This window comes from Chiloscyllium punctatum, chromosome 35 (genome assembly GCF_047496795.1).
Source record: "Chiloscyllium punctatum isolate Juve2018m chromosome 35, sChiPun1.3, whole genome shotgun sequence".
NCBI classification, from domain to species: domain Eukaryota; kingdom Metazoa; phylum Chordata; class Chondrichthyes; order Orectolobiformes; family Hemiscylliidae; genus Chiloscyllium; species Chiloscyllium punctatum.
In genome coordinates this window covers 16,286,056-16,312,223 of record NC_092773.1, presented here as the reverse complement: position 1 = coordinate 16,312,223, position 26,168 = coordinate 16,286,056, and the positions used below count along the sequence as shown (strand labels likewise).

At 41.5% G+C, this 26,168-nt stretch overlaps 1 protein-coding gene across 5 annotated transcripts in view; it reads left to right on the top strand.

Annotated features, from left to right (window-relative positions):
* Positions 1-3,102: 3,102 nt before the first annotated feature.
* Positions 3,103-26,168, top strand: part of nsd3 (nuclear receptor binding SET domain protein 3) — a 104,753-nt gene continuing 81,687 nt past the window's right edge. For 2 of the 5 annotated variants that reach the window (XM_072554120.1, XM_072554116.1), the window contains exons 1-2: positions 3,105-3,574; positions 14,173-14,897. In XM_072554120.1, coding sequence (XP_072410221.1) covers positions 14,217-14,897 — 681 coding nt within the window. In that variant the 5' untranslated portion in view covers positions 3,105-3,574; positions 14,173-14,216. Of the gene's footprint in view, positions 3,575-5,753; positions 5,776-9,113; positions 9,134-14,172; positions 14,898-26,168 lie in introns of those variants that run through there. The other 3 variants (XM_072554119.1, XM_072554117.1, XM_072554118.1) reach the window with 3 other exon arrangements.

Sequence of the window (26,168 nt, the reverse complement as noted above, 5' to 3'; positions counted from 1 at the left end):
CGTGAAGCGCTTCTGTGCTGTTTCCTCTGGCATTTATAGTGGCCTGTCTCTGCCACTTCTGGTTGTCAGTTCGAGCTGTCCGCTGTCGTGGCCGATATATATTGGGTCTAGGTCGATGTGTTTGTTGATAGAGTCTGTGGATGAGTGCCATGCCTCTAGGAATTCCCTGGCTGTTCTCTGTTTGGCTTGCCCTATCATGGTAGTGTTGTCCCAGTCGAATTCATGTTGCTTGTCGTCTGTGTGTGTGGCTACTAAGGATTCTTGTTCTTGTAATGAAGTCTTTCAAAGTCTTTTGATGAGATTTTAAACCAGGTGAATATTAAAGACCTATTCTTTAAAAAAGAGCTGGGGAATCTTGCTGTTCAGCCAACATTTATCCATCAACTGATATCAAGAAAAGCAAATTGTCTGCAGGAGCTTTCTGTGTGAGAATTACTGCTGCTGTTCACACAAATGCAACAAAGACTGATTCCTGGATGACAGGAGAGACTGTTATCGGTTAGGATTATATTCACCAGACTTCAGAAGAATGAAGAGAGATCTCTGAGAAAGCGATAAAATGTGAATAGGATAAGACAGGGTAGCTGCAGGAAGGATTCCTCAATGAGTTGGAATTCTCAAATCAGGGATCACAGTCTAAGCATCAGGAATAAGCCTTTTAGGACAGAGTTGAGGAGACATTTCTTCAGAAACAAAATCAGAAATTGCTAGAAAAACTCAGCCGGTCTGGCAGGATCTGTGCAGCGAAAGCTGAATTAACATTTTGGGTCCATTGAAACTTCTTCAGAACTTCTTCACTCAGTGAGTGGTGAGTCTGTGGAATTTGCTATCGGAAAAAACCATTGAAACCAAAACATTGAAGAAAGATGCAAATATTGTCCTTTTAAGTGAAAAAGGATCAAAAGATATTGGGAGAGATTGAAAGGCAAAGCAAGTTCAAAGGGCCAAATGGCCTACTTCACCTCCAATACTTTTCTGTTTTTATCTCTGTCATCCCCTTTGCTGTCCAATCATTTGTGATGTCTGTGCTCTGATATTTCATCTTTCTAGCTCTGTAACATCCCCCCACCACCGCCCCGTACAATCTTTTACCATATCTGCACTTCTTGAATTATGACTTTTGAGCGTCCTGGACTTTAATTGCTGTGCCACTGGCATCTAAGTTTTCAGCTTTGGAATTTCCTCCTGAAATCTCTCTGCCTCACTTTCTTCCTTATAAGCAATGTCTTTGGCTAAGCTTTCAATCATCTGCCTGAAGATCTCTCCTTACTGTGGCTCAGGGTCAAGAGTTTTATTTTGCAGGTCTTGTGTTTTTTTAAAATTTCTTTAAAGGGGCAATGTGAATGCAATTCGTTTTTGAGGGTTCAAGGAGCAATGCATAGTATCCCTGTCTCTGATTTGGAAGCTCCAGGTTTGAGCCCCACCAAAACACCTGGTGGCCAAAAACAATGTGTTCATATCATGCCCAAACAATTTAAACACTAACTTCCAAACCATTCCAACCTCTTTGAATAACTAGGGCATTGAAATTTGCAGAAGTCCCTGATCAGCTAAATGTTGGAGCTTCTGCCATTGCTGTACTTTGGTCCAGGCACAGCAGCTTAACAAATCAGAATATCCCATACAGCCCTCTGAGCCTGCTCCTTCCTTCAATAGGATCATGGCTGATCTTATCCTGAGGATACAGATTCACTATTTCTCAGCAGCTATTTTACTGAGCATCCACAGGATTTTGGCAGGTCCATCAATATCTTTGAAGAGAGAAAAACAGAGCTTGGGGTTTCTGAAGAGGTATCATATTGGCCTTGAAAAATTAACTCAGGTTCTCTCTATCTGACACTGGCAGATCTACTGACATTCTCTCGCACTTTCTTCTTGTATTTCAGACTTTCAGATTTTCCAGCAATTTGGCTTTTGTGAACCTCCTCATATTTCAGTGAGATTGCCTCATATTCTTCTGAGTTCCAAGGAACAAACGTGCAAAGTCAGGAAGTGCAGAAGAATGTTATTTATTATTTGGTCATGGAATCTGTGTGCTGCACGTTAGGCTAGTGTAGCTCCAGTGTAATCAATCTAATTCTTTCCATGTATTAATCTACTTGTAAAATTCATTTTCCTGAGCTGTAGGGAGAGGTTGAATAGACTAGGGCTGTTTTCCCTGGGGCGTCGGAGGCTGAGGGGTGATCTTCTAGAGGTTTATAAAATCATGAGGGACATGATTAGGATAAATAGACAAAGTCTTTTCCCTGGGGTGGGGGAGTCCAGAACTAGAGGGCATAGGTTTAGGGTGAGAGAGGAAAGATATAAAAGGGACCTAAGGGGCAACCTTTTCACGCAGAGGGTGGTGTGTGTATGGAATGAGCTGCCAGAGGCAGTAGTGGAGGCTCGTACAATTGCAACATTTAAAAGGCATCTGGTTGGGTATATGAATAGAAAGGGTTTGAAGGGATATGGGCTAGGTGCTGGTAGGTGGGACAAGATTGGATTGGGATATCTGGTCGGCATGGATGAGTTGGACCGAAGAGTCTGTTTCTGTGCTGTAAATTTCTATGACTCAATGACTCTATGACTTTCGGTTACCAGACAAAAATAATCAGCAATCTGCAAACGGGACATGCATGCTGCTCCGACTTGTCTTCCAAAATTCATTTCTAACTGTTACTCGTCATTTACAGATTTTGTCCGGTGAATTACCGTTTGACCTTAATTGCCCCAGAGAAAGTGGTGGTGAACTGTTTTCTTTTCACAAGCATGGCTGGGATCTCCTCCCAAATTGCACTGTGGGTGTCCTCCTGTCACCACATGGACTGAGGTGGCTCACCACCATGTCAAGAGCAAATGGGTTGGGCATAAACCCACAAATTTCTTGAATGAAAAGAAACACAAACTTTCAGCACAGGCAAGTGCTTGCAAATGGGGGGAGGGGTGGGATTAGCAGGGCTTTGGAGGGAGGGGTCCGAGCCAGAAGCAGTTACCAGCGTTTGGTTCTCTGTCCCTGCCAGCCAGCAGCACTTGGCAGCAGTTGTTGTTGGCGGAGCTGTCAATCAGCGAGAGGACTACATGTCCCGTGATGCCCCGCTGCATGTGCGGGGCCCGGCAGCCAATGGGGGTGCGAGGCCCGGGGCCTTTGTGCGGCCGCGGAGGGAAGGCGGCCAAAACAACACGCACAGGCGGCGAGGCAGCGCACCACAGGCCCGGGGCCCCGGGTGGCGAGAGCAAGCCAGGCCAAGCCGCAGTCCCAGTCCCAGTCCCGAGCGGCAGCTTCAAAACACCACAGAGATCTCCCCACCCCCGCGTCGTTCTCCATCCCCTCCTCCTCTGTCTCTCTGTCAAAGCTGCAGCCGCCATCTCGCCAGCCTGACAATGGCAGCTCCAAAACGACGGAGGTAAAAAAAGAGAGAGAGAGAGAAAAAAACCCTTCTCCCAGCCCGTCCCACCCCCACTCACTTCCCTCCCCATTAAAGCTGCGAGCGGCCTGGACATCCTTCTCTTCCTTCCTCCTGGATTAATTCAGTCTCTGAATCCCCAGCAAGCTGAGCCTTTCTGGCTCTGACTAGAATGGAACAACCTGCAGGTAGTAGTGTTTGTTTTTTTTTTAATGTTTTCCAACACTTCTCATCCTCAGGACAAGTATTTTTTTTTCCTTAAATTTGTGACATTCAGCTGTCATTTCATATTTTGTTCCATGGAGTGATCATTCCCCTGGTGGGTGTGGATGGACAGTGAGATACTGTGTTTTTTTTTCTTCCTTTGCTACATGCTGTTTGGCGAGAGGGGCATGAGTGAGGATGAAGGGGGAAAAAGGTACAATGCTGGATTTAAAGGGGCATTGGCAGCCATATTGCAGCAGTCTGTCTCCTGCTGATGACTGAGGATGCAACATTAAGTTTCATCTCAAAATCCAATAACCTGGTCTTTTGGTTAAGTGTACTTGTTTGGCAAGGTGTTAAGTAACTCTCCTCCTCTTTCCCCTGCCTCATTTCAGTCCGACCTCCTGCTCTGAGACATTAACATTTCTATTTGCTTTTTTTATTGTAAGGGCAATTCTTGCAGATGTGGGAATGGTGGTGGAAAAGATCAGGGCAACTTGTCATCTGTCTAAGCTGTCAGAGGTTTTTCCGAGAAATGATTTTTGACAGGTGACGTTCCTGCCTTGTTCAGTTTTTGATGTCCATGTTTGTCAGCAGATGAGATGACATTCAAAATGTAACCGTAGCACTTGTTGTCATTTTGGAAAGAAAACAGTGGGAAGCAGAAGAATGTTTGTGAGCAGAAACTGACACAATTAATGAAACTTAAAAGTTTATTTCTGAGCTTAAATATGGTTGTAAACTTAAAACTTCTTTGCAACGAAAAGTATGCATTTATTTTACTGACAGTTGCTTGTATAGATTTTTACAACAGACATGGAGGCCATTTGGCCCATAGTGCCTCAGCTAGTTCTTTCACAGATTTCTCTAGTAGTCTTACTCTTCTATAACCCACTGATTTCACCGAAACCCTTTCAGTGTGTTCTTTCCAAGCCTATCTGCAATCTATTTTTAATGTTATTTCTGCTTCTACCAAAAGGAACATTGAAAAACAGCTTGTTCACATGCCAAGTGGTTAAAATCTTTTTTATTTGTTCATAGTATGTGGACGTTGCTGGCTCGAGTAGAATTTATTACCGATCCCTTATTACCTTTGATCTGAGTGGCTTGTTGCACAGTTTCAGAGGGTGGTTCATGTGTGGAATGAACTTTGGAGGAAGTGGTGTATTTGTACCCACATACAATGTGTAAAATACATTTGGATAAGGACATGAAGAGGAAAGGTTTTGAGGGATGTGGGCCAAGAATAGGCAGATGGCACTAGTTAAGTTTGGGATTATGTTTGGCATGGACTGTTTGAACTGAAAGTTCTGTTTCTGTGCTGTATGACTCTTTGACAGCCACGTGTCACCTGTGTTATTGTGGATCTGGAGTCACATTTGGGCCAGATCAGGAAAGGATAGCAGATATTTTTCCCAGAAGGATGTTGGTGAACCAGATGGGTTTATATGACAATTGACTGTGTTTACATGATTGCTGTTACATCTCTCATAGAGTCATAGAGATGTACAGCACAGAAACAAACCCTTTGGTCTAACTCGTCCATGCTGACCAGATTGCCCCTCTCACCCTAAACCTATGCCCTCTAGTTCTGGACTCCCCCCACCCCAATGAAAAGATTTGTCTATTTATTTTATCCATGCCCCTCATGATTTTATAAACCTCTATGAGGTCATCCCTCAGCCTCCGACACATCAAGGAAAACAGCCCCAGCCGATTCAGCCTCTCTCCACCGCTTAAATCCTCCAACCCTGGCAACATCCTTGTAAATCTTTTCTGAAGCCTTTCAAGTTTCACAACATCTTAGTTTTTTAAAAAACTAGTTTTTGAGACTTTTTAAATGGAATTCAGATTTGACTATTCACCAAAGTGGATTCAAGCTCATATTCCCGGAACATTAACGACTGTGAATAATGTAGTGATAGCAGCACAATGCCACAGCCTTTCTTCTGACGAGAAAGTACTGTCTGAAAGTGTGGTGGAGGTGGGTTCAAGCCAAGCATTCAGAAGATAATTAGGTTATTATCTGAAAAGGAAGCATGTGCAGGATTATGTGGAGAATGAAATTAAGAGCATGACTAATTCAGAGAGGCAGAGAAGACAAGATGGCAGACCTCTGCATGATGACAGTCCATGATCCTGTGCTCACACATTGAAGTGGTGCATTAAGTAGCATAATCACTGTGTGAGTATGATATTTTTTCCCAATTTTTTTAAATCCGTGTCTTCCGGTTATTGACTCCATTACTGGAAGTGGGACCATATTATCCTTATGCATTTAGTTTATCTTTATCTCTCAACTTTTGAACATCTTTCTTGAATCTCAACATAATGCTTTAAGAACAATCTCAGTTTACCTTGTCACTTCAGATATCCAAAGTTCCTCATCTCTGATACCATCTTGGAAATCTCTTCTGAAATCTTTCCAAGGAATTAATGCTCCTGTTCAAGTTCGGTGCAGTACTCCAGGTTATATTGTACAAGTAGTTTATAAAGATGCTGTTTTCATACTCTGTTTTTATTTGTAAAGGCAGGAATCCTGATTTTTAGTTTTGAAATTGTCAAGCCACTTTAAAGTATGTACATTAGCAAACCATCACCACCACCCCACCCACCCAAGTCTCTCCTTCTGTACTCCTAATTACATTGCGTCATTAATTTGTAGTATCTCTCCTGAAACTTCCTTTCAACATGTGTCATTTCAAATTTGTTTAGTCGTCTGTCTATAGCTTCCTAAGTCTGGTGCTATCCTCCTCGCTGTTAACTGCACTTAGAGAGTTTCATATTACCTGCAAGCTTTGAACTTGCATGCTTAAAAACAGAAGTCCAGGTCATTGACACATCAAAGAGACCATTTATCTTAACCCCAACCTCTGACAGGCACTCTGCTGTATATAGGCGACAATGAGGACTGCAGATGCTGGAGATCAGAGTCTAGGTTGGAGTGATGCTGGAAAAGCACAGCAGGTCAGGCAGCATCCAAGGAGCAGGAAAATCGATGTTGGAATGATTCCTGATGAAGGGCTTTTGTCCGAAACGTCGAGTTTTCCTGCTCCTCAGACTCTCCTGTATCTGTCCAACTATTATGCAACTCTCCTGTTTTATGACTGTCTGAGCCAGTTGTGTGACAACACTACCATTACCCCTTTAATATAACGAGCTGCAATTTTCTCGTCAGTTTTGTTAAACTAATGGATGACTTTCTTTCTCCTCATTGATTTTGAAAGTCCATGTATACCACATCAACATCATTCAATATTCCGATTTGCCTATCCAAATCTTTTTTAAACATTTAAAAGCAGCTGTGTCAGATCAGTTCATTTTTTTTCCAAGTAACCGTTCTTTTCTGCAGGTTCCTAACTCCCTGAGAGTAATTTTAGACTTACTGACCTGTGTTTCCTGGGTTACCTTGTGTTTTTTGCATATTTGTGTATGCCAGCCCTCCTAGCCTCTGAGACTGATGTATACCCAAAGACAATAGAACGATAATGGCTTCAGCACTGCCATCACTCCTTTTATACCAGATGCTGTATCTTCCTGGCCATGGGTACTTGAGGTATGGGTAATCCTTTAAGTATGTTCACCATATGAACTGTTTGCCAATTTAATTTTTTTTTGTATTACCTCTTCCTCCACGAAAGGGCTGTAAGACGTTTGACATGTTTTGTTGGTGAAGAGAAGTCTCAGAATAAGGGAACTGACATTCTGCACTGAGATGAAGGGGAATTTCTTCACTCAGGGTGGGAATCTTTGGAAATCACGACCACGTCAGGTTGTGGAGGTTCAGTTATTGATGATGTTCAAGGCTGAGATTGATACATTGCTAGAAATAGTAGATTTCAAAGCATATAGGGATGCTGTGGGAAAGTGATTTTGAGGGAGATGATCAGCCATGATCTAGAGTTGCTCAGTAATAGTTCGTTGGTCTCCTGCAATTTCTGTGTAATTGCGTTGACATCCTTTTCTTTCGTGATGACTGGATGCTGCTCTTTCGGTCTCAGCCTTGCCCTCTGCCTCCACAAGATTGTCATTTTTTTTTGTCCCTGATCAGCCCTGTTTTTAGCCTCCTTCCTTTTCATCCTTTTTCCTTCTGCTTTTCATTGACATTTGACTTTTCAGATTTTATCCATGAGATGCTTTGTGTTTTTACATGAACAATTTAAACAACTCTTGTCTGACACTGTTGGGATTTAGGTGCTGAACAAAACAGTCTGATTCCAGTGAGGTCAATAGTTAACTGAAGAGAATTTTTCACTTGGGAGATAACTCAACTCAAAATGTGAGATGGATAACAGATCACTTCCTGCTTTGCACATGAGCTGTTGTTTACCCGGTTTGAATTTCTGTGTGCCATGTTGGTCTACTCACCAGAACAGCTGTGTGGTAGTTCTACTCCCACTGACTGTCTCTGGTGTGCTTTATAAATACTCCTGAGTACATTGTTAGGCAGTTTGCAAGGGGTGTTGGAAAATCACACTTGTTATCTTGGTTCACCCATAAGGAAGGGCTGTTTTGATGAGATGTAGGAGGACTCCTGTGGACCCAAACCCAAGCGTGAAATGGCTGACCCTTGAGAGAGCATTGAGGGAGGAAATAAAGTTTGTTGCAACATAGCTGTTTCCCAAACACGGCATTGTTTAAAATCCTTAGTCAGCCTTTAGTGATCAGTGAAGCTTTTAAACCCATTTAGTTCAGTACGATAATACAATCTCTGAAGTAGTATGAAATTGACCGTGTTGGCTTTTCTATATAGAGCAACATCACTGAATTAGATTGTTACAATATGATTAAAAATGATTAAAGCGAAGTGAAATTGATGTTTTGATTGTTTGTTAGAAAAGATAGTATTCAAACTTGTAGAGCCAAAGATAATTTCTCACCCTCACTTTTGCATGTCAGACCTTTCTCCCCGGTAAAGCACCAAATCATTGATGCTTTTTAGCCAAAGAAAATGGAGGGGAGGAAGAGAATAATGTGTTTCTGACCAAACCGGTTTTATATGTCAGGTAATGTGGTTTCACTAAATATCATTCTGCTCAGAGAAAACTGTGACGATTACAGTCCTTGTCACCAGACTGGCTTTTCTGATGACAATGATGCTACAATTTTTCAAATGGCTCCATTGATGTTTTTCAAGAAGGTCTAGTTTTTGCATTGTTTATTTCAGAAGGGAATTTTATTTCATCACAAGCAAAGGGTTGTAGTGTCTATCTGTGCTTTTATGTTTGTGGTGTTTTAACATGCTGCGCCTAACAGTGCAGATGATGTAGAGGGAAAGGATGTGGGTTCATGATCAGAAACCACGCAAGTTCCTGTCCTTGTTGGCTCTCTGTGGGGAGGGAGGGAGGGAGGGAACGTGAGCAGCTGAGTCATTCAGTGCACCAACAAGCTGCTCACTGCACATCTGGGAACAGATTTATTTTCAACTGTGGAGAATGCCCCATACTGCTGCAGAGGGGAAGGGGACACATGTCAGCAACCATATTCTCGATTCAGAGTGGGCAAAAAACAGTGATAAAGCAGCTTCTTATTCAGGAGAAAAGGTCATCCATCACTCTTTTACTTGATGTGCTGTGCTGCCAATCTCTGTTAATTTTTTTCTGATGTTCTGTTTTGAGCTGATCACCACAAATATGTAGGCATTGCCTTCAGAAGCAAACCATCAATTGGTAATATGAAATGGTGATGTAAATTACTGCAGTTTTGAGCTGATTGAGATTTTTCATTGCCTCTCCCACCCCAAAAAAAAACAGGGCACTCTCTCAATAATCCCATTTTCTCTCTTCAATCTGAGATTGATCCCTGCATGCGTAGATCTCGGTAGGCCCCGCCAGAGTACAGCCTGGCTGATAACTCAATCTCGTTTTCTTTTTACTCTTCCACCACTCCCCCAGCCCGCAACTTGGTCAACTAAGAAGCCAATTGCAGTGTGATCGAATTATTCAGCTCCATTTAGACCACAGCTGACTTCTGTTAACAGAAAAATTGTTTGAAAGAAAAAAATCAATCATAAATTTGTATATGTTGTAAAGAAAAGAACTACCTAGTTTGCACGGTTTACCATAATATTAACGAGACTCAAGTACAACCTGAGGACTTTGCTGGTATCTGGGGATTATTTGGTACATTAAACCATTAAGTCTGTTTAGGTGTTTTATTCATTTGCATGAAATCACTTGGGAATTCTATGTAAATATTGCAATATACAGGTAGCTTTGTGGTAGACCTGTCATTCCTTGATTGAAATTAATTTGTCGGTTCATGCTCCTCCCATAATTTGGAAAAAAAAGAAAAACTGTTTCCAGTGTTGATTGAAAATATATTCAGCAATGCAGTGTTTGCTATGATAAGTATGTTCTTAATAAAAAATAAAAGCAAATTACTGTGGATGCTGGAATCTGAAACCAAAAGTGAAAATGCTGGAAAATCTCAGCAGGTCTGGCAGCATCTGTAAAGATTAGATTAGATTACTTATAGTGTGGAAACAGGCCCTTCGGCCCAACAAGTCCACACCGACCCGCCGAAGCGCAACCCACCCATACCCCGACATTTACCCCTTACCTAACACTACGGGCAATTTAGCATGGCCAATTCACCTGACCTGCACATCTTTGGACTGTGGGAGGAAACCGGAGCACCCGGAGGAAACCCACGCAGACACGGGGAGAACGTGCAAACTCCACACAGTCAGTCGCCTGAGGCGGGAATTGAACCCGGGTTTCTGGCGCTGTGAGGCAGCAGTGCTAACCACTGTGCCACCGTGCCGCCCAAAAGAGAGAAAAGAGCTAACGTTTTGAGTCTAACTGACCCTTTGTCAAAGCTGTCAAGTATATTCGTATGTTGAGTGAGTTCTCCTCCTAAGAACTAAACAAAGAAACAGTAGAAAGGTGAAGTATTTTTTAAATTATGGAAGAAGCATTGACTGAGTTCGTTCATTGGGAAAGTCTAGTTTTTGAATTCTGGTTTTCACTGGATTGTAAATATCTATCAGATAAAGCATTTGAGTAAAGCTTGAATACTTGGTCAATTTCCAAGTTTGAAGTTTGAGAGACCAGTGTTGTTCAGTCTTTGTTGTCACCCACAGAAACTAGTGTTTGTATAATGCCTTGACCGTAATGAAATGTGCCCCAGGCACTTGACAGGAGTGTCAGAAAACCAAAATTGATGAGTTACACAAGGATCCATGAGGGTTGATGACCAATAGTTTACCTTTCAGGAATACTTCAAAGAAGAGGCATTTGGATGGGTATATGAATAGGAAGGGTTTGGAGGGATATGCGCCGGGTGCTGGCAAGTGGGACTAGATTGGGTTGGGATATCTGGTCGGCATGGATGGGTTGGACCGAAGGGTCTGTTTCCATGCTGTACATCTCTATGACTCCAAGAGAAGAAAGGTGGTGAGAATGAGCAGGGAGGATCATTCCTAAGTGAATCTTTTTTGATTTGTATTATTTTTATATGTTGCACTTTGCAACATTGATAATAATTATCATTCTGACTAAGCCAGTTGAAATCCATTGTTCCACATTCATTGGGTCTGCCGAGTCTCCTCCTTGAGAACATTTACTTGCTGCTCTGCTGTTGTTGATGGATTTGCTGTGCATTTTGCAAATAATAATTTTAGAAAAAGGTAAATGCAGCCTTGACTGTAATCTTGTGCCCTGAGGGGGAACATCTGCCAGTTATGAGTGACATGAGCAGGCACATAGGAAATAAGGATACTGTATAAGGCTGTCCTGGGTGTTGTCTCCATTGTTTGATTTTAGACTTTCAAGAAATTCAGTATTTGTACAGTGGTGTTGAGAACCTCTGCTTTTTGAACCACCCTTCCGCCCCTTTTTCTCCAATTGTTCCTTTGTAATTTGAGTTCTGGTTATTGTGTCTAATTAATGCCTGATGAGGATCTGCCGTTGCATGTACTGCAATACGTCTACCTCTGTATTCACGGCTCATTTTCTGATCCTAGTGATATAGATTGCAGCTGGTCTCTGTGCACTTGGAGTTCTGGCTGCATCTTTGTTACGTAAGTGCTGCCGTAAAATGTGTTGTTGCTGTGCTGTTTGTAGATGTTTTTAAAAATAGCAAACTCCTAGCAGTTTCCTATTCTTGCATCAGCAGAATAAGTAATTGGGTATGTGAGGGACGAACCAATGGGAAGTACAGTACAATGATTTCCGTTTGACGTTTTTTGGCGTGGATTAGCAGGAAGCACTCAGTTGTGACTTCACCTAGAAACCCATTAGTTTATACTGGAAAGTACCCTGGCTAAAGTCTTGTAGCTGCAGTGCAAACTTGATTGGCAGATATGGGAGTCTGAAACTTGTAATAACTGGTCAATAATTTGGCCTCCACTTTCCATTTGAAGGTTACAAATAAATAGCTGTGGGTTTGAATAATCCCACTCTTCCCTTTTCCACAGTCTTCTCTGTTTATTCCCTAACCCCACCGACACACGTGTTCCACGCCCCCACCTCACCACTATATCTCTCTGACATACAGCATAACTGAATTGCAGGGGAACCAAAAACCCGTTGGTTATCTGTCTCACTCTGGTTTATCGCAAGCACTTTAAAAAGATGTTCTTTTTGCTGGTGTTTTTTTGTGTACCTGTTCCAACATATAAATGGTCATGATGGTCATTTTTACTTGGAAGAATAGTTCTGTAGTTAAAAACATCTTTACACATTGTTTTCTATGCTGAGCAGTATCATTTTCAAACAAATCCAATTGGCTGCCAATAATTCCGCTGTATTTCAACTTCCTTTCCGAACCAATTTCTGTAAACCGTGAACGTGATCAGACATTCTGACGAGCAACCTTGGATGTCTTTTTGTCCTGTTACGTACATTATATGTTTTAGGTTTGTCCAGTTTTTTTGTTTGGTTGGTCTTGTTTTCCTGGGATGAGTTTTGTTTTGTTTGTCTGACCTTTCACTGTCCGAGTCTCATACACTGAGAGCAAGAGTTCTAAAACAGCAATTAGGCAAAATCTGAAAAGGATTTCACAGCAGAATAAATCAAGTCTTGAATGTTGATTAACTAGAACAGAGTGGAGGCAGCGTGCCTCCATCATGAACAATGCCCAAGTTAGATGAGAGAATGTTTCCCTTATTCATCTCTTTTACTTCCTGCAACGTGGCTATATAGGGTTTTGTCTTCCCTGTTAAAGCTAGAGATTGAACCATTGAAATACTGGACCTAAGGTGCAGTTGTACTGCTGTACTGTGCACTTCAGCAACTTCAAGGGAAGCTTTGCTCCATTCTTGCTGACAAGGCTCATCTAGTGTATCAAATTTGCACGATTGTGCACGGGGCTGGGTTTTGTCTTCATGCAACAGTCTTTTCCCGTTCACCTGAAATTTGACCTGGACTCACTCCTCGTGTTCCTGGTTTTGAAATAGTCCAGCCTGTCTGAGCCATTTGTCTGACAATATGGAGTGGAATAATGGAAGTTGTTGGTAGTACAGCTGTTTCCGTGGAGTAACAATTGATATTATGAGATTGACAACAGTTATCGAGCAGAATAAACACATGACTCTTAAGGGGCCATTGTATGTTTCCTTTTACTCATTGTAACTGGTTAGGTGCGTTGCTGAGAGTCTGAAACTCCTCGTGTGAAAGACTGTCTCAGGAAAAAAATAGTTGATTGACAAAAATGATTATTGAAGAAATAAATTCTGGTGGAAGTTAGGATAATTTGAAAAATCCTCCTCATCTTGTCTCACACGAAAATGGGGGTCCTAATGAAAGATGATGTGAAACTTGAAAGTGTTCAGAAAAAATTTACAAGGATGTTGCCAGGGTTGGAGGATTTGAGCTATAGGGGGAGGCTGAACAGGCTGGGGCTGTTTTCCCTGGAGCATCGGAGGCTGAGGGGTGACCTTATAGAGGTTTACAAAATTGAGGGGCATGGATAGGATAAATAGGCAAAGTCTTTTCCTTGGGGTTGGAGAGTCCAGATCTAGAGGCTGGTACAATTGCAAAATTTAAGAGGCATTTGGATGGATATATAAATAGGAAGGGTTTGGACGGATCTAGGCTGGCAGGCGAGACAAGATTGTGTTGGGATATCTGGTCTGCATGGATGGGTTGGACTGAAGGGTCTGTTTCCATGCTGTACATCTCTCTGACTGCTTGGAATCAAAATTTACTTGCCTTCTTTTGGACCAGAAAAGTGTTTCTTGGAACATTTCATATTATTAAAATCTTAGTATCATGATGGAAAGCAGTTTTCTTGTTTATAACACTGGATGATCATACCATATGGCATTAAGTAGGAGGTCAGTGCTGGTTAAATTCCCAACTCTATGTAGTATTTTCTTTCATCCTGTTAGAGATGTGATCATTTTGAAATGAGTTGATTTAAAGGTTTGCTAAACTTGGTGTAGAGCATTGAGTGTTGACAGTACAACTGTCCATTCAACTGGTGTCATCAGTCAAGACAATCTTGAGCAAGTTAATCTGATTCGACGTGTCTTGAGTGAATCTTTTTGGAGTTGGCCTTGCATCACATGAGAGTTACGATCATGTTGTGCATTGATGTGAAGAGTGAAAAAACATTTTGTTTTGTCATTGTTCCACAGGCTCAACAAGAGAGAGGGAAAGTTGAGGATGCGGGGGCAACACGATGGATCTCTCGTTCACATTCATGAAAGGTATCATGGGAAACACGATTCAACTGCCGCAACAACTTATTGATTCAGCCAATATGAGACAGGTTCCTGATGTTCTCAATGCCAGCAGTGGCATCAGGGAAGACAGAGGGCAATCCTGTGAAGCTTCCCTCCAGCAAGGGTTTATCTTTCCTGCTTCTAGTGCTGATAATATCCCACCAGTCACCAATGGCTACTCCAATGTTAACATGTATGAGACACCAAACAAGTACCCAGCATATTCCCAGCTCCCCAATGGATCTGCCAATGGCTACGGAACATGTAAGAATATCAGTTCCACTGAATCTTACACAGCGGGAAACCACTTGGTGAAACAGCCCGAGATTCAGGAGAAAGCACCCTCTCCTCCTGTTCCTGAACCTGTCACACCAAAGAAGACGGGCTCTCCAGAGATTAAATTGCGCATCACTAAAACTTACCACAATGGAAAGGCACTGTTTGAGTCCTCACTCTGTGGCGATCTCCTGAATGAGCAGCAGGCTCAGGCTGCTGAGTCTGCAGTGACTCGCAAACCAAAACGGGAGAAAAAGAAAAGGAGCAAGCATGATTCTACCACCACTGACAGCCAGGAATACAAAGCTGTCAAAGTGGAGCCTGAAGACTGCAAAGTCATGTGTGGAAATCCTGTTGTACAGGTATGCCTCTTTGTTGAGCGGGTCTTGTAATGGGTAGGGCCATCTTTTCTAACGTGATTTCTAACCAGTCACTTGCTCGATTTGAATGTTAAAAATGTTCTGTAACTCAACCAAGTTAAGGTACATTTATGCCACATATTTATTGAGAGCATTAGGTATAAGTTGTATTTTAAAAATGTTTTTTGTCCATTTGGGTCTTTCATTATGCAAAGCTACTGTTGGTCAAACTGTCTCTGCATTTGTCCAGAATGGGAATGCTTTTACCTCTTTGACATTGCAATATCTAAGACAGATAATCTGCTGCTTCTGTTCTTGACACACAAGTGTTCTTGTGTTTAACGCACCCTGAATCTGACAATTCAGGCATTGTATTTGGTTTGTTGTCAAAATGTAGTTTCCACCCCTACCTTTTGGATCCTTTGTATATGCGGAAGCAACTCCCTGACTCGAGAAAATAACAACTTTCTTTTCCCTTTAATCACCCTGCCCTTCACCCCCCCCCCCCCCCCCCCCCCACCACCACAAATTAAATATTAGAAAGACCAATTGGTACTGATTGCACTTGTCTTCCTGACCACTGTCTTGGGGAGAAGCCGCACAGTTTGCAATGTGACTATCCTATCTGAAGCCCAGCTGAACATGATGCTAAATGAAAAGCACCACTTTTTACTGTTCCTCTGTACTGTCACTGGTGTTTCAGCTTCAAGATTAGAGTGGTGCTGGAAAAGCACAGCATATCAGGCAGCATTGGAGGAGCAGGAAAATCAATGTTTCAGGCAAAAGCCCATCATCAGGACATTGCTGATGAAGGGCTTTTGCCCGAAACGTCAATTATCCTGCTCCTTGGATGCTGCCTGGCCTGCTGTGCTTTTCCAGCACCACTCTAATCTAAACTCTGATCTCCAGCACCTACAGTCCTCACTTTCGCCTGGTGTCTCTGCTTATCTGTGCAGAAACTGTCATCCAAGCTTTTGTTTCCTTCAGTTTAGATTATGCAAGAGCTATCATGGCTTCCTCCCATCTTTGACAGTAGATCGAGTTTCACTCATTTTAAAAAACTGTTGTTAATATTCCGATCTGCACAACACTCTCTCAATCTTATTTCTCAGCTGTGTTGACATACTTGGGGTCATCTTTAAAAGAAATAAAAACTTTCCTGGATTCAAACTTCTGAGTACCTGCACCTTTCCCCATCTCTCTAACTTCATCCAGGCTGACCACCCACTGAGAATTTGCTTTGAACTTTGTGCACTCCATCCATTCTGGTGTTGGCAGTTTTAGCTTCATCTCTCTGGTATCAGTCTCAATATCTTGTTTATTGATTTGGTATCATATTTTGTCAGATTATACTCCTGGGCAGCAGCATAGGATTTTAAATGCTTTCCAGGTATGATATAAATGCATCTTATTGTTGCTTCCAGAGCATAACACATGTCATACTTGGACAGCAGTCAGAAATGATCAATCTTGTCTATTTATCTATTCACCTGCACTCGAGAGCAAATGCACGGTCTATATATGGCTGATACAGAGGATTAGGCCTGTTAACATTCAATTTGAACTGGCTAGTTAATGCTTTGAAACAAAAATTGATCTGAATGCGTATCAGAAGTGTGAATATTTAATTGTTTTAGCCAGTTAATTCTAGAGGACGCCACTGTGGATTTTTTCTTCCCAAGTTAGTTTATCTGATTTCAGTAAAGCAAGACAATGTTTTGATGCTCCTCCCCAAAACAGTATGAGTCATAATGAAAATGTATTAATTTACTTAATTATCTGAAGAAATGGACAGGTAGAAACAGTGTATATCCTCACATCATGATGTCATATGAGAAAGGATAGTACCAGTCGTTTAACTTGAACTGACTGGATAGATGAACCTTTTTTAAATGTATTAGCTGCTTTGCAAGAGCAATTTTCCCAGTCTCTGACCTTGGAATTCATACGGAATTGATTTATCTTCCTTTGTTTCTCATCCATGCTCTTTCTCAAATCTTGAAACGTGTTTGTAACCCTTTTCCAAGGAGTTGCCTGAGGTGACGGTATTCCTTTGGGGTTAGCATCTGACTTCCATGATTGCTGTCTCTCAGAAATCACAAGAAATCATGGTGATAAAACCATGTCTTTGATCACTAGAAGCCAACAGAACGCGGGCGTGAATTGGTTTAATTTCCCACCACAGCAATTCTATTGAGATTACGGTTTATTCTGGTGTTGAGGGGGTGTGTGACTCACTCCAAATGGAATTCTTGCTTCACTTAGTTTCCAAGTCAGTTTGGTTTGTTACACCTGTTTTCTTTGTTCCAAGTTCAACATTGTGTGGTGAACGCAATGTTAATTTTAGGTACCCCCTAATGTGCAGTTAGTCTACAGAAATGTCAAAAAGGTGAATTAAAACAGAACGGAAGTTTCACCGATCATGTCAATGGAAACTGGAACGAATCAAAATGTCTATTACTGGGAACTGAGACTGCAAATAATTTTAGTTTCCTGGATCCTTTCTCAATTTACAGTAACTGTGACTACATTTTGGAGTGTGTTATGTTTATTTTTAGTGTGGATGTCTGTGGCCCTGTTATCATTTGTGATAACACATCACATGTAATAATTCATCTCACGATTGTTCTGTGATGAATTTTCTTCTGTTGTGGCGCTGAGGTGCGCATCAGAACAAATGTAAATGGGTATAAGCTGTAAATGTATGGCTGTTGAGGCTGATGTGATTTTACTGAGCTTGAGGCAACACATCCCAAGTCAATAAATAATGATTTAAATGATTACTCAGACAAAATTTTTATTTTTCTGAGCATCTGTTGTTTTTTCTTGTTTTTGGTTGAGAATTTGGATGTTGAACTGCCTGTCTGATAGGGGTGGATATTAAGGACTTTGGAAAATGAAGGCTCTTGTTGGAGCTTCACGTTGACTCCAACATGCACTTCTATCTGTTGTGCACTTTGAGAATTTTGGAAGCCTACATGATGTACCATAAAATGGAGTTGGCTAGATTAGATTCCCTACAGAGTGGAAACAGGCACTTTGGCCCAACCAGTCCACACCGCCCCTCCGAAGAGCGATCTACCCAGACCCATTTCCCTCTGACTAATGCACCTAATACTCCAGGCAATTTAGCATGGCCAATTTACCTAACCTGCACATTTTTGTGATTGTGGGAGGAAACCAGAGCACCCGGAGGGAACCTACACAGACACTGGGAGAATGCGCAAACTCCACACAGTCACCCGAGGCTGGAATTGAACCTGGGACCCTGGTGCTGTGAGGCAGCAGTGCTAACCACTGAACCACCGTGCCACCCCTGAGCCACCATGCCATGTTGTTGCTAAAGTGAGAAATATATCATTAACTACCCATGTCAGAATTCACAGTAAAAGCTGACAACTGCGAACGTTGTAAATCAGAAACAAAAACAGAAATTGCTAGAAAAGCTCAGCAAGTTTTGCAGCAACTGTGGAGAAAAATCAGATGTTTTGAGGAAGGGTGGCTTGACCTGCAGCATTAACTCTGATTTCTCTCCACAAGTGCTGCCAGACCTGCTGAGCTTTTCCAGCAATTTCTGCTTTTGTTTCAGATTCATGGTGCTTTCATTTCCTTCCAGTTTGGTCCCAAAGATGGAGCAAAATATTGTTTATATTCAGGGGAAAGGCCATTTATGGAGCACTCTTGGATGAAATGTTAGTTGGGTGGAATGGGATTGGGAATGGGGCCAGGTCAGCATTTATTGCCATTGCTGATGACCCTTGGGAGGTTAGTGAGTGAGTTGTCGTCTTGAAGTCCTTGGGGTAGAGTGACACCAACAGAGCTCTTAGGAAGGGAGCTTGAGAATTTTGACCTAGCATCAGAGAATTAGTGGCCCTGTAGTTCCAAGTCAGGTGGTGTGTTGCTTAGTGGAGATCTTCGAGGTCGTGGTATATTTACTGGTCTTGCGCTTCTTGCAAACTCTTGACCTGAGTTTGTGTTAATGGCACACTGTGACACCTCATTCACCACTGTCACTGAGGCAAAAATCAGTTGAGATGTTTTGTCCTGCTCAGTGTTGATCTTTGAGGATCTTTGAGCATCAGATAAAGACATTCGTAGGCTTAAGTTCCACCATAATTTTTTATAATTAAGCCCTGCTGATTTTGACTGCCAACTTTGGCCTCATCAACCCAAATCAGCTAACTTGCTACACGGGATCATCTACATTTGACTTGTTTGCCCCCCCATTGCCATATTGCGAAGGACGTTAACCAAGGAAATAAGTTTTTGAAATAACTCCATGGGGTTGGGCCATCCTTCATTTACACATGTGCAAAATCCTTGCCACTAACACTGCTTCTTCAGAGAAAGCTCTCAGTGAACAAAACCTCAAACACCTCTGTTATTACCTGTCAGGCAGATTTCCCTGATGGGGGCTGTTAATCTGTCCGAATCAAGGAACTCAGATTCTTGGAGTTCTGGCTAGCTGTTCTTGTTACAATCACTGCAGTTTCAGAAGACCACAGGGTGTACAAGTAGAAGTAGACCATTTGTTCCAACGAGCCTGCTCTGCCATTCAATGAGCTCATGGCTTATCTGATATTCATGAACTACACTTTCTTGCTTATCACCACAACCTTTGATACCCTTACTGATTATAAATGTGTTGATCTCAACCTTGAACTGACTTCATGACTTACCCTTGACAGTCAGAGAATTATAGAGATGTACAGCACAGAAACAGACCCTACGGTCCAATTTTCCCATGCCAACTAGATCGCCTAAATTAATTAAGTCCAATTTGGCGAAAAACCCTCCAAACCCTCCCTATTCTTATACCCATCCAGATGCCTTTTAACTGTTGTAATTGTCCCAGCTACCACTTCCTTTGGCAGTCCTCTGCAGTGAAGAGTTGCACAGATTCAATACCCTCTGAGATAAGAAATTCCTCTTCATCTTTGTTAAACGTGCATTCCCTTATTCTGAGTGATCCCTCTGGTCCTCGACTCTACCACAAGGGGAAACTGCCTCTCCGCATCAATCCTGTCCAGTCTGGTAAGGATCCTGTCAGGTGTCCTCCCATTCTTGTGAACTCCAAAAAGTACAAAGCCAACCTTCTGAACTGGTCCTCTCAGGCAAGGTTTCCACATCTGGAATAAAGCTAGTGAACCTTCTCTGCAATGCCTCCAATTTATCACCTACCCTCAAAGTGTGTCATAGCCTCTCCAAATAAGTTGATCAGAAAACCATATGAGGTGTTTTTGTTTTGCAGTAACAATTTAGTTTGTTCATGTTCGGGATTGTGGCTCCTGACCACTAATTCAAGCCTTTCTCTCTTTCTAATCTTTCTTGCAAATTATTTGTTTCATTTGCTGTTTAGTTATGCAGCTTCTGGGAAAGGAAGAACAGCGAAGAAAAGCAGAATGTATGGGTTAGCACTCTGTGTCATCAACACTAGTTGGTGAGCAGATACAAGATAACACACTGCATTTCTCTGAGGGTTATAGGTGGCAATTAAACCACTGCAAACTGGAGAGTTTAGATTTAAAGGAATTTGGTGGGAATTTTGTCTTTGTAAATGATTGTGTTGGTCTTAGCTACTGATTGTATGTGAAGTATTTTACATCTTCAGATGTCCTCTATACTCTTGCTGAGTAAGAAATACTCCACAGTAATGTGAGGCAGGAGGATGCAGAGAAAACGAACTGTGGTTTTTAATTATCCCACATTTGAATGACAATAACTGGCCATAGATGTGAAACCTCTTCAGCTGGTTGGAAGAGAATGTGCCCTGCTGTTACCGCTGATGATGGAGAAGGTTGCCCATTTGTCTATCATGTGAGAACTCCTGCAAAATCTTGATAACTTCTTTTGAGAATTTTGTCCTCATTGCCATGAACATGTTTGGGAATGTTTGGAGTACAGAACACAATATCATTTTGGGATCCAACGTCAGGAGGCGTTCAGTGATAAGATATTGCAATGAGATAGAACATGAAGCTTTACCTTGTGCACAGTAATGTCAGGGATGAGAAACAAGCCTTTTCATCATGAGCTTTTGTTGTCAAAACAGTTGCTGTTTGAAGTTTAAAAATATACACAAGGTTTCATTTGGAGCGTAAACTACCATCCAGACTATTCTGAATAGAAGTGCGTGACATTCTGCTGGCACTACTACATTTCAGAAGCTCTGCACTTGCGGTTTTTCATGTTGCTAAATGAATGTTTTGTAGATACCCAACAATATTCTGCCATCCTGTATTGAGTAATCCAAGACTTCTCAGTACAAAATTGTCATAAAGAAGGCTACAAAAGATTTTTTTTTTTTGCAAAATGTATCAAGAATTCTTGTTAGTCAATCCTTTGCTTCAAGGCCTTTTTCATGTTTAAATAAAAACTGCAGACCAGCATTTGGCATGCTTCAATTGCAAAGCATTATCTGTATGTTTGTTTTTAATTGGTTCATGGGATGTGGGCATTTCTGGCTGGGCCACTATTAATTGTGCATCCCCAGTCTACCTTTTTAAATGCAGCTAAGTATGGAAATAAATGCTGGCCAAACCACTGACCACTAATGGAACGTGGTTGTATTGAAAAATTATACTTTTCTTGATCCGTTGTGAATTCCTTCAGGACTTCTGGGACTGAATGCAGTTTTGTGTAGATTTCCTCATGATGGGCAGTATAGAGTTAAATTGTTGTAACTAAGTATTTATAAACTGTTCATCTGCTTAAACTTCTATTGAGCACTGTATCAACGTTTGTGAATCTGAAGTTGCCACTGCTCCAATCCAGCAGTCATTACCCTTCCGTCATGGTTCATGGCTCTTGGAAGGAGGACAAGAATATTTCACGGATGTAAATTGCAATTAACTGATGGACGTAATGTCATTGCAAAAGGGATGGCAGACACATCATAAGGATTGCTGGTGTTGGTATTTTGATTGGACGTATCCTGATTTCTATGGATATTGTATGTGGGAGTGAATAGTTGGTAGTCCATACAGGATATATATTACAAATGGATCAGTTCCAGTTTTGATGTTCTTTGTTTGTCGTCACTTGGACCACAATCACTGTCTGATCTTGCAGGTAAAGAGTTTACAATTGGTCAAACTGGTATCCCAGTAAATGTCCCCACTTACAGGAAAGAGCAGCTGAAATGCAAACATATTGAAATCAAACTCTTTTGGGAATTCAGTGCTCATTGACATGAATGCTTTCTTATTTGGAGTGCAGAACACAAAATGATTTTGGGACCAAATGCTTTGGAGACATTCAGTCGAATGCTGAGTTGGAAAAAGAATCTTAGCCTTGTGCACAACAATATCTTTATGTGCAAGTTGTATTTGCACTGCTTCCTGGTGTTTCATTTGTTGCCTGAGTAAAAACATTCTGTTCCTCAGCTAATTGTAGTGAGTAAAGAAGGACAGCCTTTCCAGATCACGAGCCAGTTTGTCAGGGATTGGGTGACTGAATATGGCCTGCTGTTGGAGATCATTCTTCAGGTATAGTCCTTTACTGAAAGGAATCCTGCCCACTAATATGAAGCCAGGTGCATACGTTTAGCTGGTAGGAAAACAGAGGACAGCCTAATTCCCTCTGGATACCCTGGTCGTTTTGTATCTTGAGAGGGAGGGAATTGCTAAACCACTACAAAAATTGAGAAATTGTTTTTAATGGCACCAAATCTCTGCAGAGGAGTGGAAAACCCTTTTTTAAAAAAAAGGGGAGGGAATCAAAGTTTCAGTCAAATGGTCATTTGGAAGCACAACTTTCACAACTGCGATTGATTATTCTTTCTAATTCATAAATATCACAAATAAATAAAATATTTCATTTGCATTGAGTGAGGAATAAATAACATTTTGGAAGTGTGAACACATCCATTGAGAGATTTTGGCTTAGTTTGATGAAAAGCTTTTCAGCAGCTCCAGGAGTTTAATTTATTAATGCAAGGAAAGGCTGTGTAGTTCAATGTTAAGACTGTCTGTCTGCTAAGGAACAGTTTCTCACCCATTCATGGTCAGACAGGTGTTCAGCTTAAGGCAGTGTTTCTACAGTTGCAACTATCATCGAAAATACAATGACCAAAAGGCATCTTGCAGGTGTCTAATCTCTCAAAACCTGGCATTTAGCAACAAAAGGAGACATCAGGAATGATAGCCCAAGACCTTGATTGAAGAATTAGATTACAAGGGGTGCTTTAAAGAAGGAATGACGGGCAGAGTGAGAATTTCAGAATGGAGGGCCTTGGCATCTGATGATGTTGTTTGCCAGGGGTGGAATGGATGGAATTGTTTAGTCAAGAGGCCAGAATTACTGGAATGCAGAAGTGTTAAATGGGCAAGGTCATCAGATTGATAATCAAGGTTGAGTGTGTGATGCTGGAAAAGCACAGAAGGTTAGGCAACATCCAAGGAGCAGGAGAATTGACACTTCGGGCATGAGCCCTTCATCAGGAACAAGCCCTTATTGGGCATAAGCCCTTCATCACCGTGATAATCAAGTTGTCAGGGTGGGACCATAGGGGTATTTGAAAATAAGTTTTACTGCAAGCACTTGTATATTGGAGCCCCACTTATTGTTGACTATGTTTTGGAGTTGCATTGTGTGCATTGCTGTTTGGGTTGAAGCAATACAATTGCCTCAATAAATTAGAATCCCCTGTACTCAATGTAACATTCTGTGACTTGGAGAAAGAAATAAAACAGTGAATCTGAAATAAACTTGCTTGACTGATATGTAACTTGCAGAGGAGATGTGGAAACACCTCAGGCAGTATGTGGGTCAGTTTTCAAATTTCAGTAAAAGAAGTGCAATTGCATGAATTCCCTTTGTATTTTGTGAGGGGAAACATTTAGCATAGCCACAAAAGCAAAAGCCCACATGTAGTGCCATTTGCTAATCTGAATAATGATGGTACAACGGCCTGACTACGTCAGGACTCAGGAATGGTAAATACACTGGTTTCTATTCCAAATATTGTATCAGTTGACCTCTGCTGTGACATAGGCATTAGTCTGTGGATAAAACGAGGTAAAAACAATGACTGCAGATGCTGGAAACCAGATTCTGAATTAGTGGTGCTGGAAGAGCCCAGCAGTTCAGGCAGCATCCAAGGAGCAGCAAAATCGACGTTTCGGGCAAAAGCCCTTCATTAGTCTGTGGATGTTCATCAAGGCCAGCATTGAGTTCACCCTGTCTGTGATACATTTTCCTTTTGGTTGGCGTAAGCTAGACATAAAACTACCAAACAGGCTTCAGGTTGAAGAAACTCTGGCTGAGCTTGGATTCTCAGTTGTGGCGAAGTCGTTGCTACAACTTCAAAGGCGTTCTGTAAATTGAGTCAAGGTTTCCAACCTTAATTGTCAACTGGCTTTAGGAATTAGGAAACTAAGATATTTCATAATTTTTCCCACCTGCCAGCACCTGGCCCATATCCCTCCAAACCCTTCCTATTCATATACCCATCCAAATGCCTCTTCGATGTTGCAATTGTACCAGCCTCCACCACTTCCTCTGGCAGCTCATTCCAAACACGTACCACCCTCTGCGTGAAAATGTTGCCCCTTAGGTCTCTTTTATATCTTTTCCCCTCTCACCCTAAACCTATGCTCTCTAGTTCTGGACTCCCAGACCCCAGGGAACAGACTTTGTCTATTTATACTTCATTATTAATGAATTGTTTCAAAACTGGAATATTTTGCTTGATGTAAGTAGACATGGCAGCAAACTGAAGTTCATCGAAGATAGATCAACAAGTGAGGAGATCTTACCTGGCTAAGTAGCGCCTTGTTGTACCCAACAAGTAGTCAGTTCTTGATTCTAGTTCCTTGGCATGAGGAACATGGTGAGCATTACTGTGCTGTATAACTGTATTTCAAAATTGATGTGCACTGAAAACATGTTGAAACAATGAGAATCTTTGGTTCAATCATTGACTGTTAACCCTGATGCCGAGCAGCAGACCAGTGATGATGACTTTCTGCATTGCATTTCATGACTGAAAGTCAGTTCTTAACTTGCCAAATGATGCACAGATAGAAGGGATTTAAGAGTGAACCATTTTCACAAAACATCATATCAATTTGGGTACTGGTATAATTTGATCAGTTGCATATTTGTTGTCCTAATCAAATGATGACCACGTGTCCTCTCATTGAACTCACTGATTCAACTCTTTACAGTCAGACAGTCATAGAAAAAGATCATTCAACCCTGTAAGGTCCATGCTGGCTCTCTGGAAAGTAATTCAGTCAGTGCCATTGCCCCTTTTGCTACCTATGTGATTCTGCAGGTTTATTTCTCTAACTGTTTTCGCTTTGGTTTTCCTGCAAATTTGTGAATTTCCATGCATCAGAAATCAGGTATAGAAAATATCTCAAAAACTAGAAGAACTGCGGATGCTATCAATCAGAAACAGACGTTGTTGGAAGAACTCAGCACATCTGGCAGCATCTGTGAAGAGGAATAGGAGTTAACATTTCAGGTCCAGTAGCCCTTTCTCAGAGCTAGAAAATATTTCTGTTGTCAAACTAGAATTGAGTATTATCATGAGCATTCTGCATTTTGCTTTGAGACCTTGGTCGCATCATTGCACACAAGGAGGCCATTCAACCCAATGCTGGTCCTCTGAAGGAGCAAATGCCCTTGTGCCACTCACCTACCTTCCTGCAACATTGCACATTGTTCCTTGGCTAACAATAATTGAGTTTCCTCTCGAATGCCTCAAGCAAACCTGAATCCTCCTTTTTTGAAGTTAGCAGATTGCAAATCCTAACTACTTACTGCATGAAACCTATTCTTCTTCACAGCTTGTTTTGTAACAGAAATAGAAACATCAGTTGGTGCACCATCTAGTTGGATCTTGGTTGATTCAACATTCATCGTGTGCACTTTGCTCCCCTTGATCCCTTTACTGATCAAGAACCTATTTATTGTATCTACAGTTAATCAATCTAAATATATGCCCAGTGGTTTTTGATGCTGTCACTGATGGGAATAATTACTCCTTACCTAACCTGTCTAGGTACATCAATATTTTAGAATGCTTCTATCAAATCTCTTCTTCTAGGAGTACAAAGGAACCGTGCGCATGAATCTATCCTGCACTCTCTCTCAAGCTTTTACATTATTTCTCAAGTGTGTTCCCAGGATAATAGACAGAAGTTGAGAGTTTCAATAAGTGTTTTTAATATAAATTGGGTAAGTGTATCTACAATTGTTTTGTTGAGTGTAGCCTTTGTGAAAATAACACGTATCTGTATCGACGTGATGCTGATGTGTCAGATT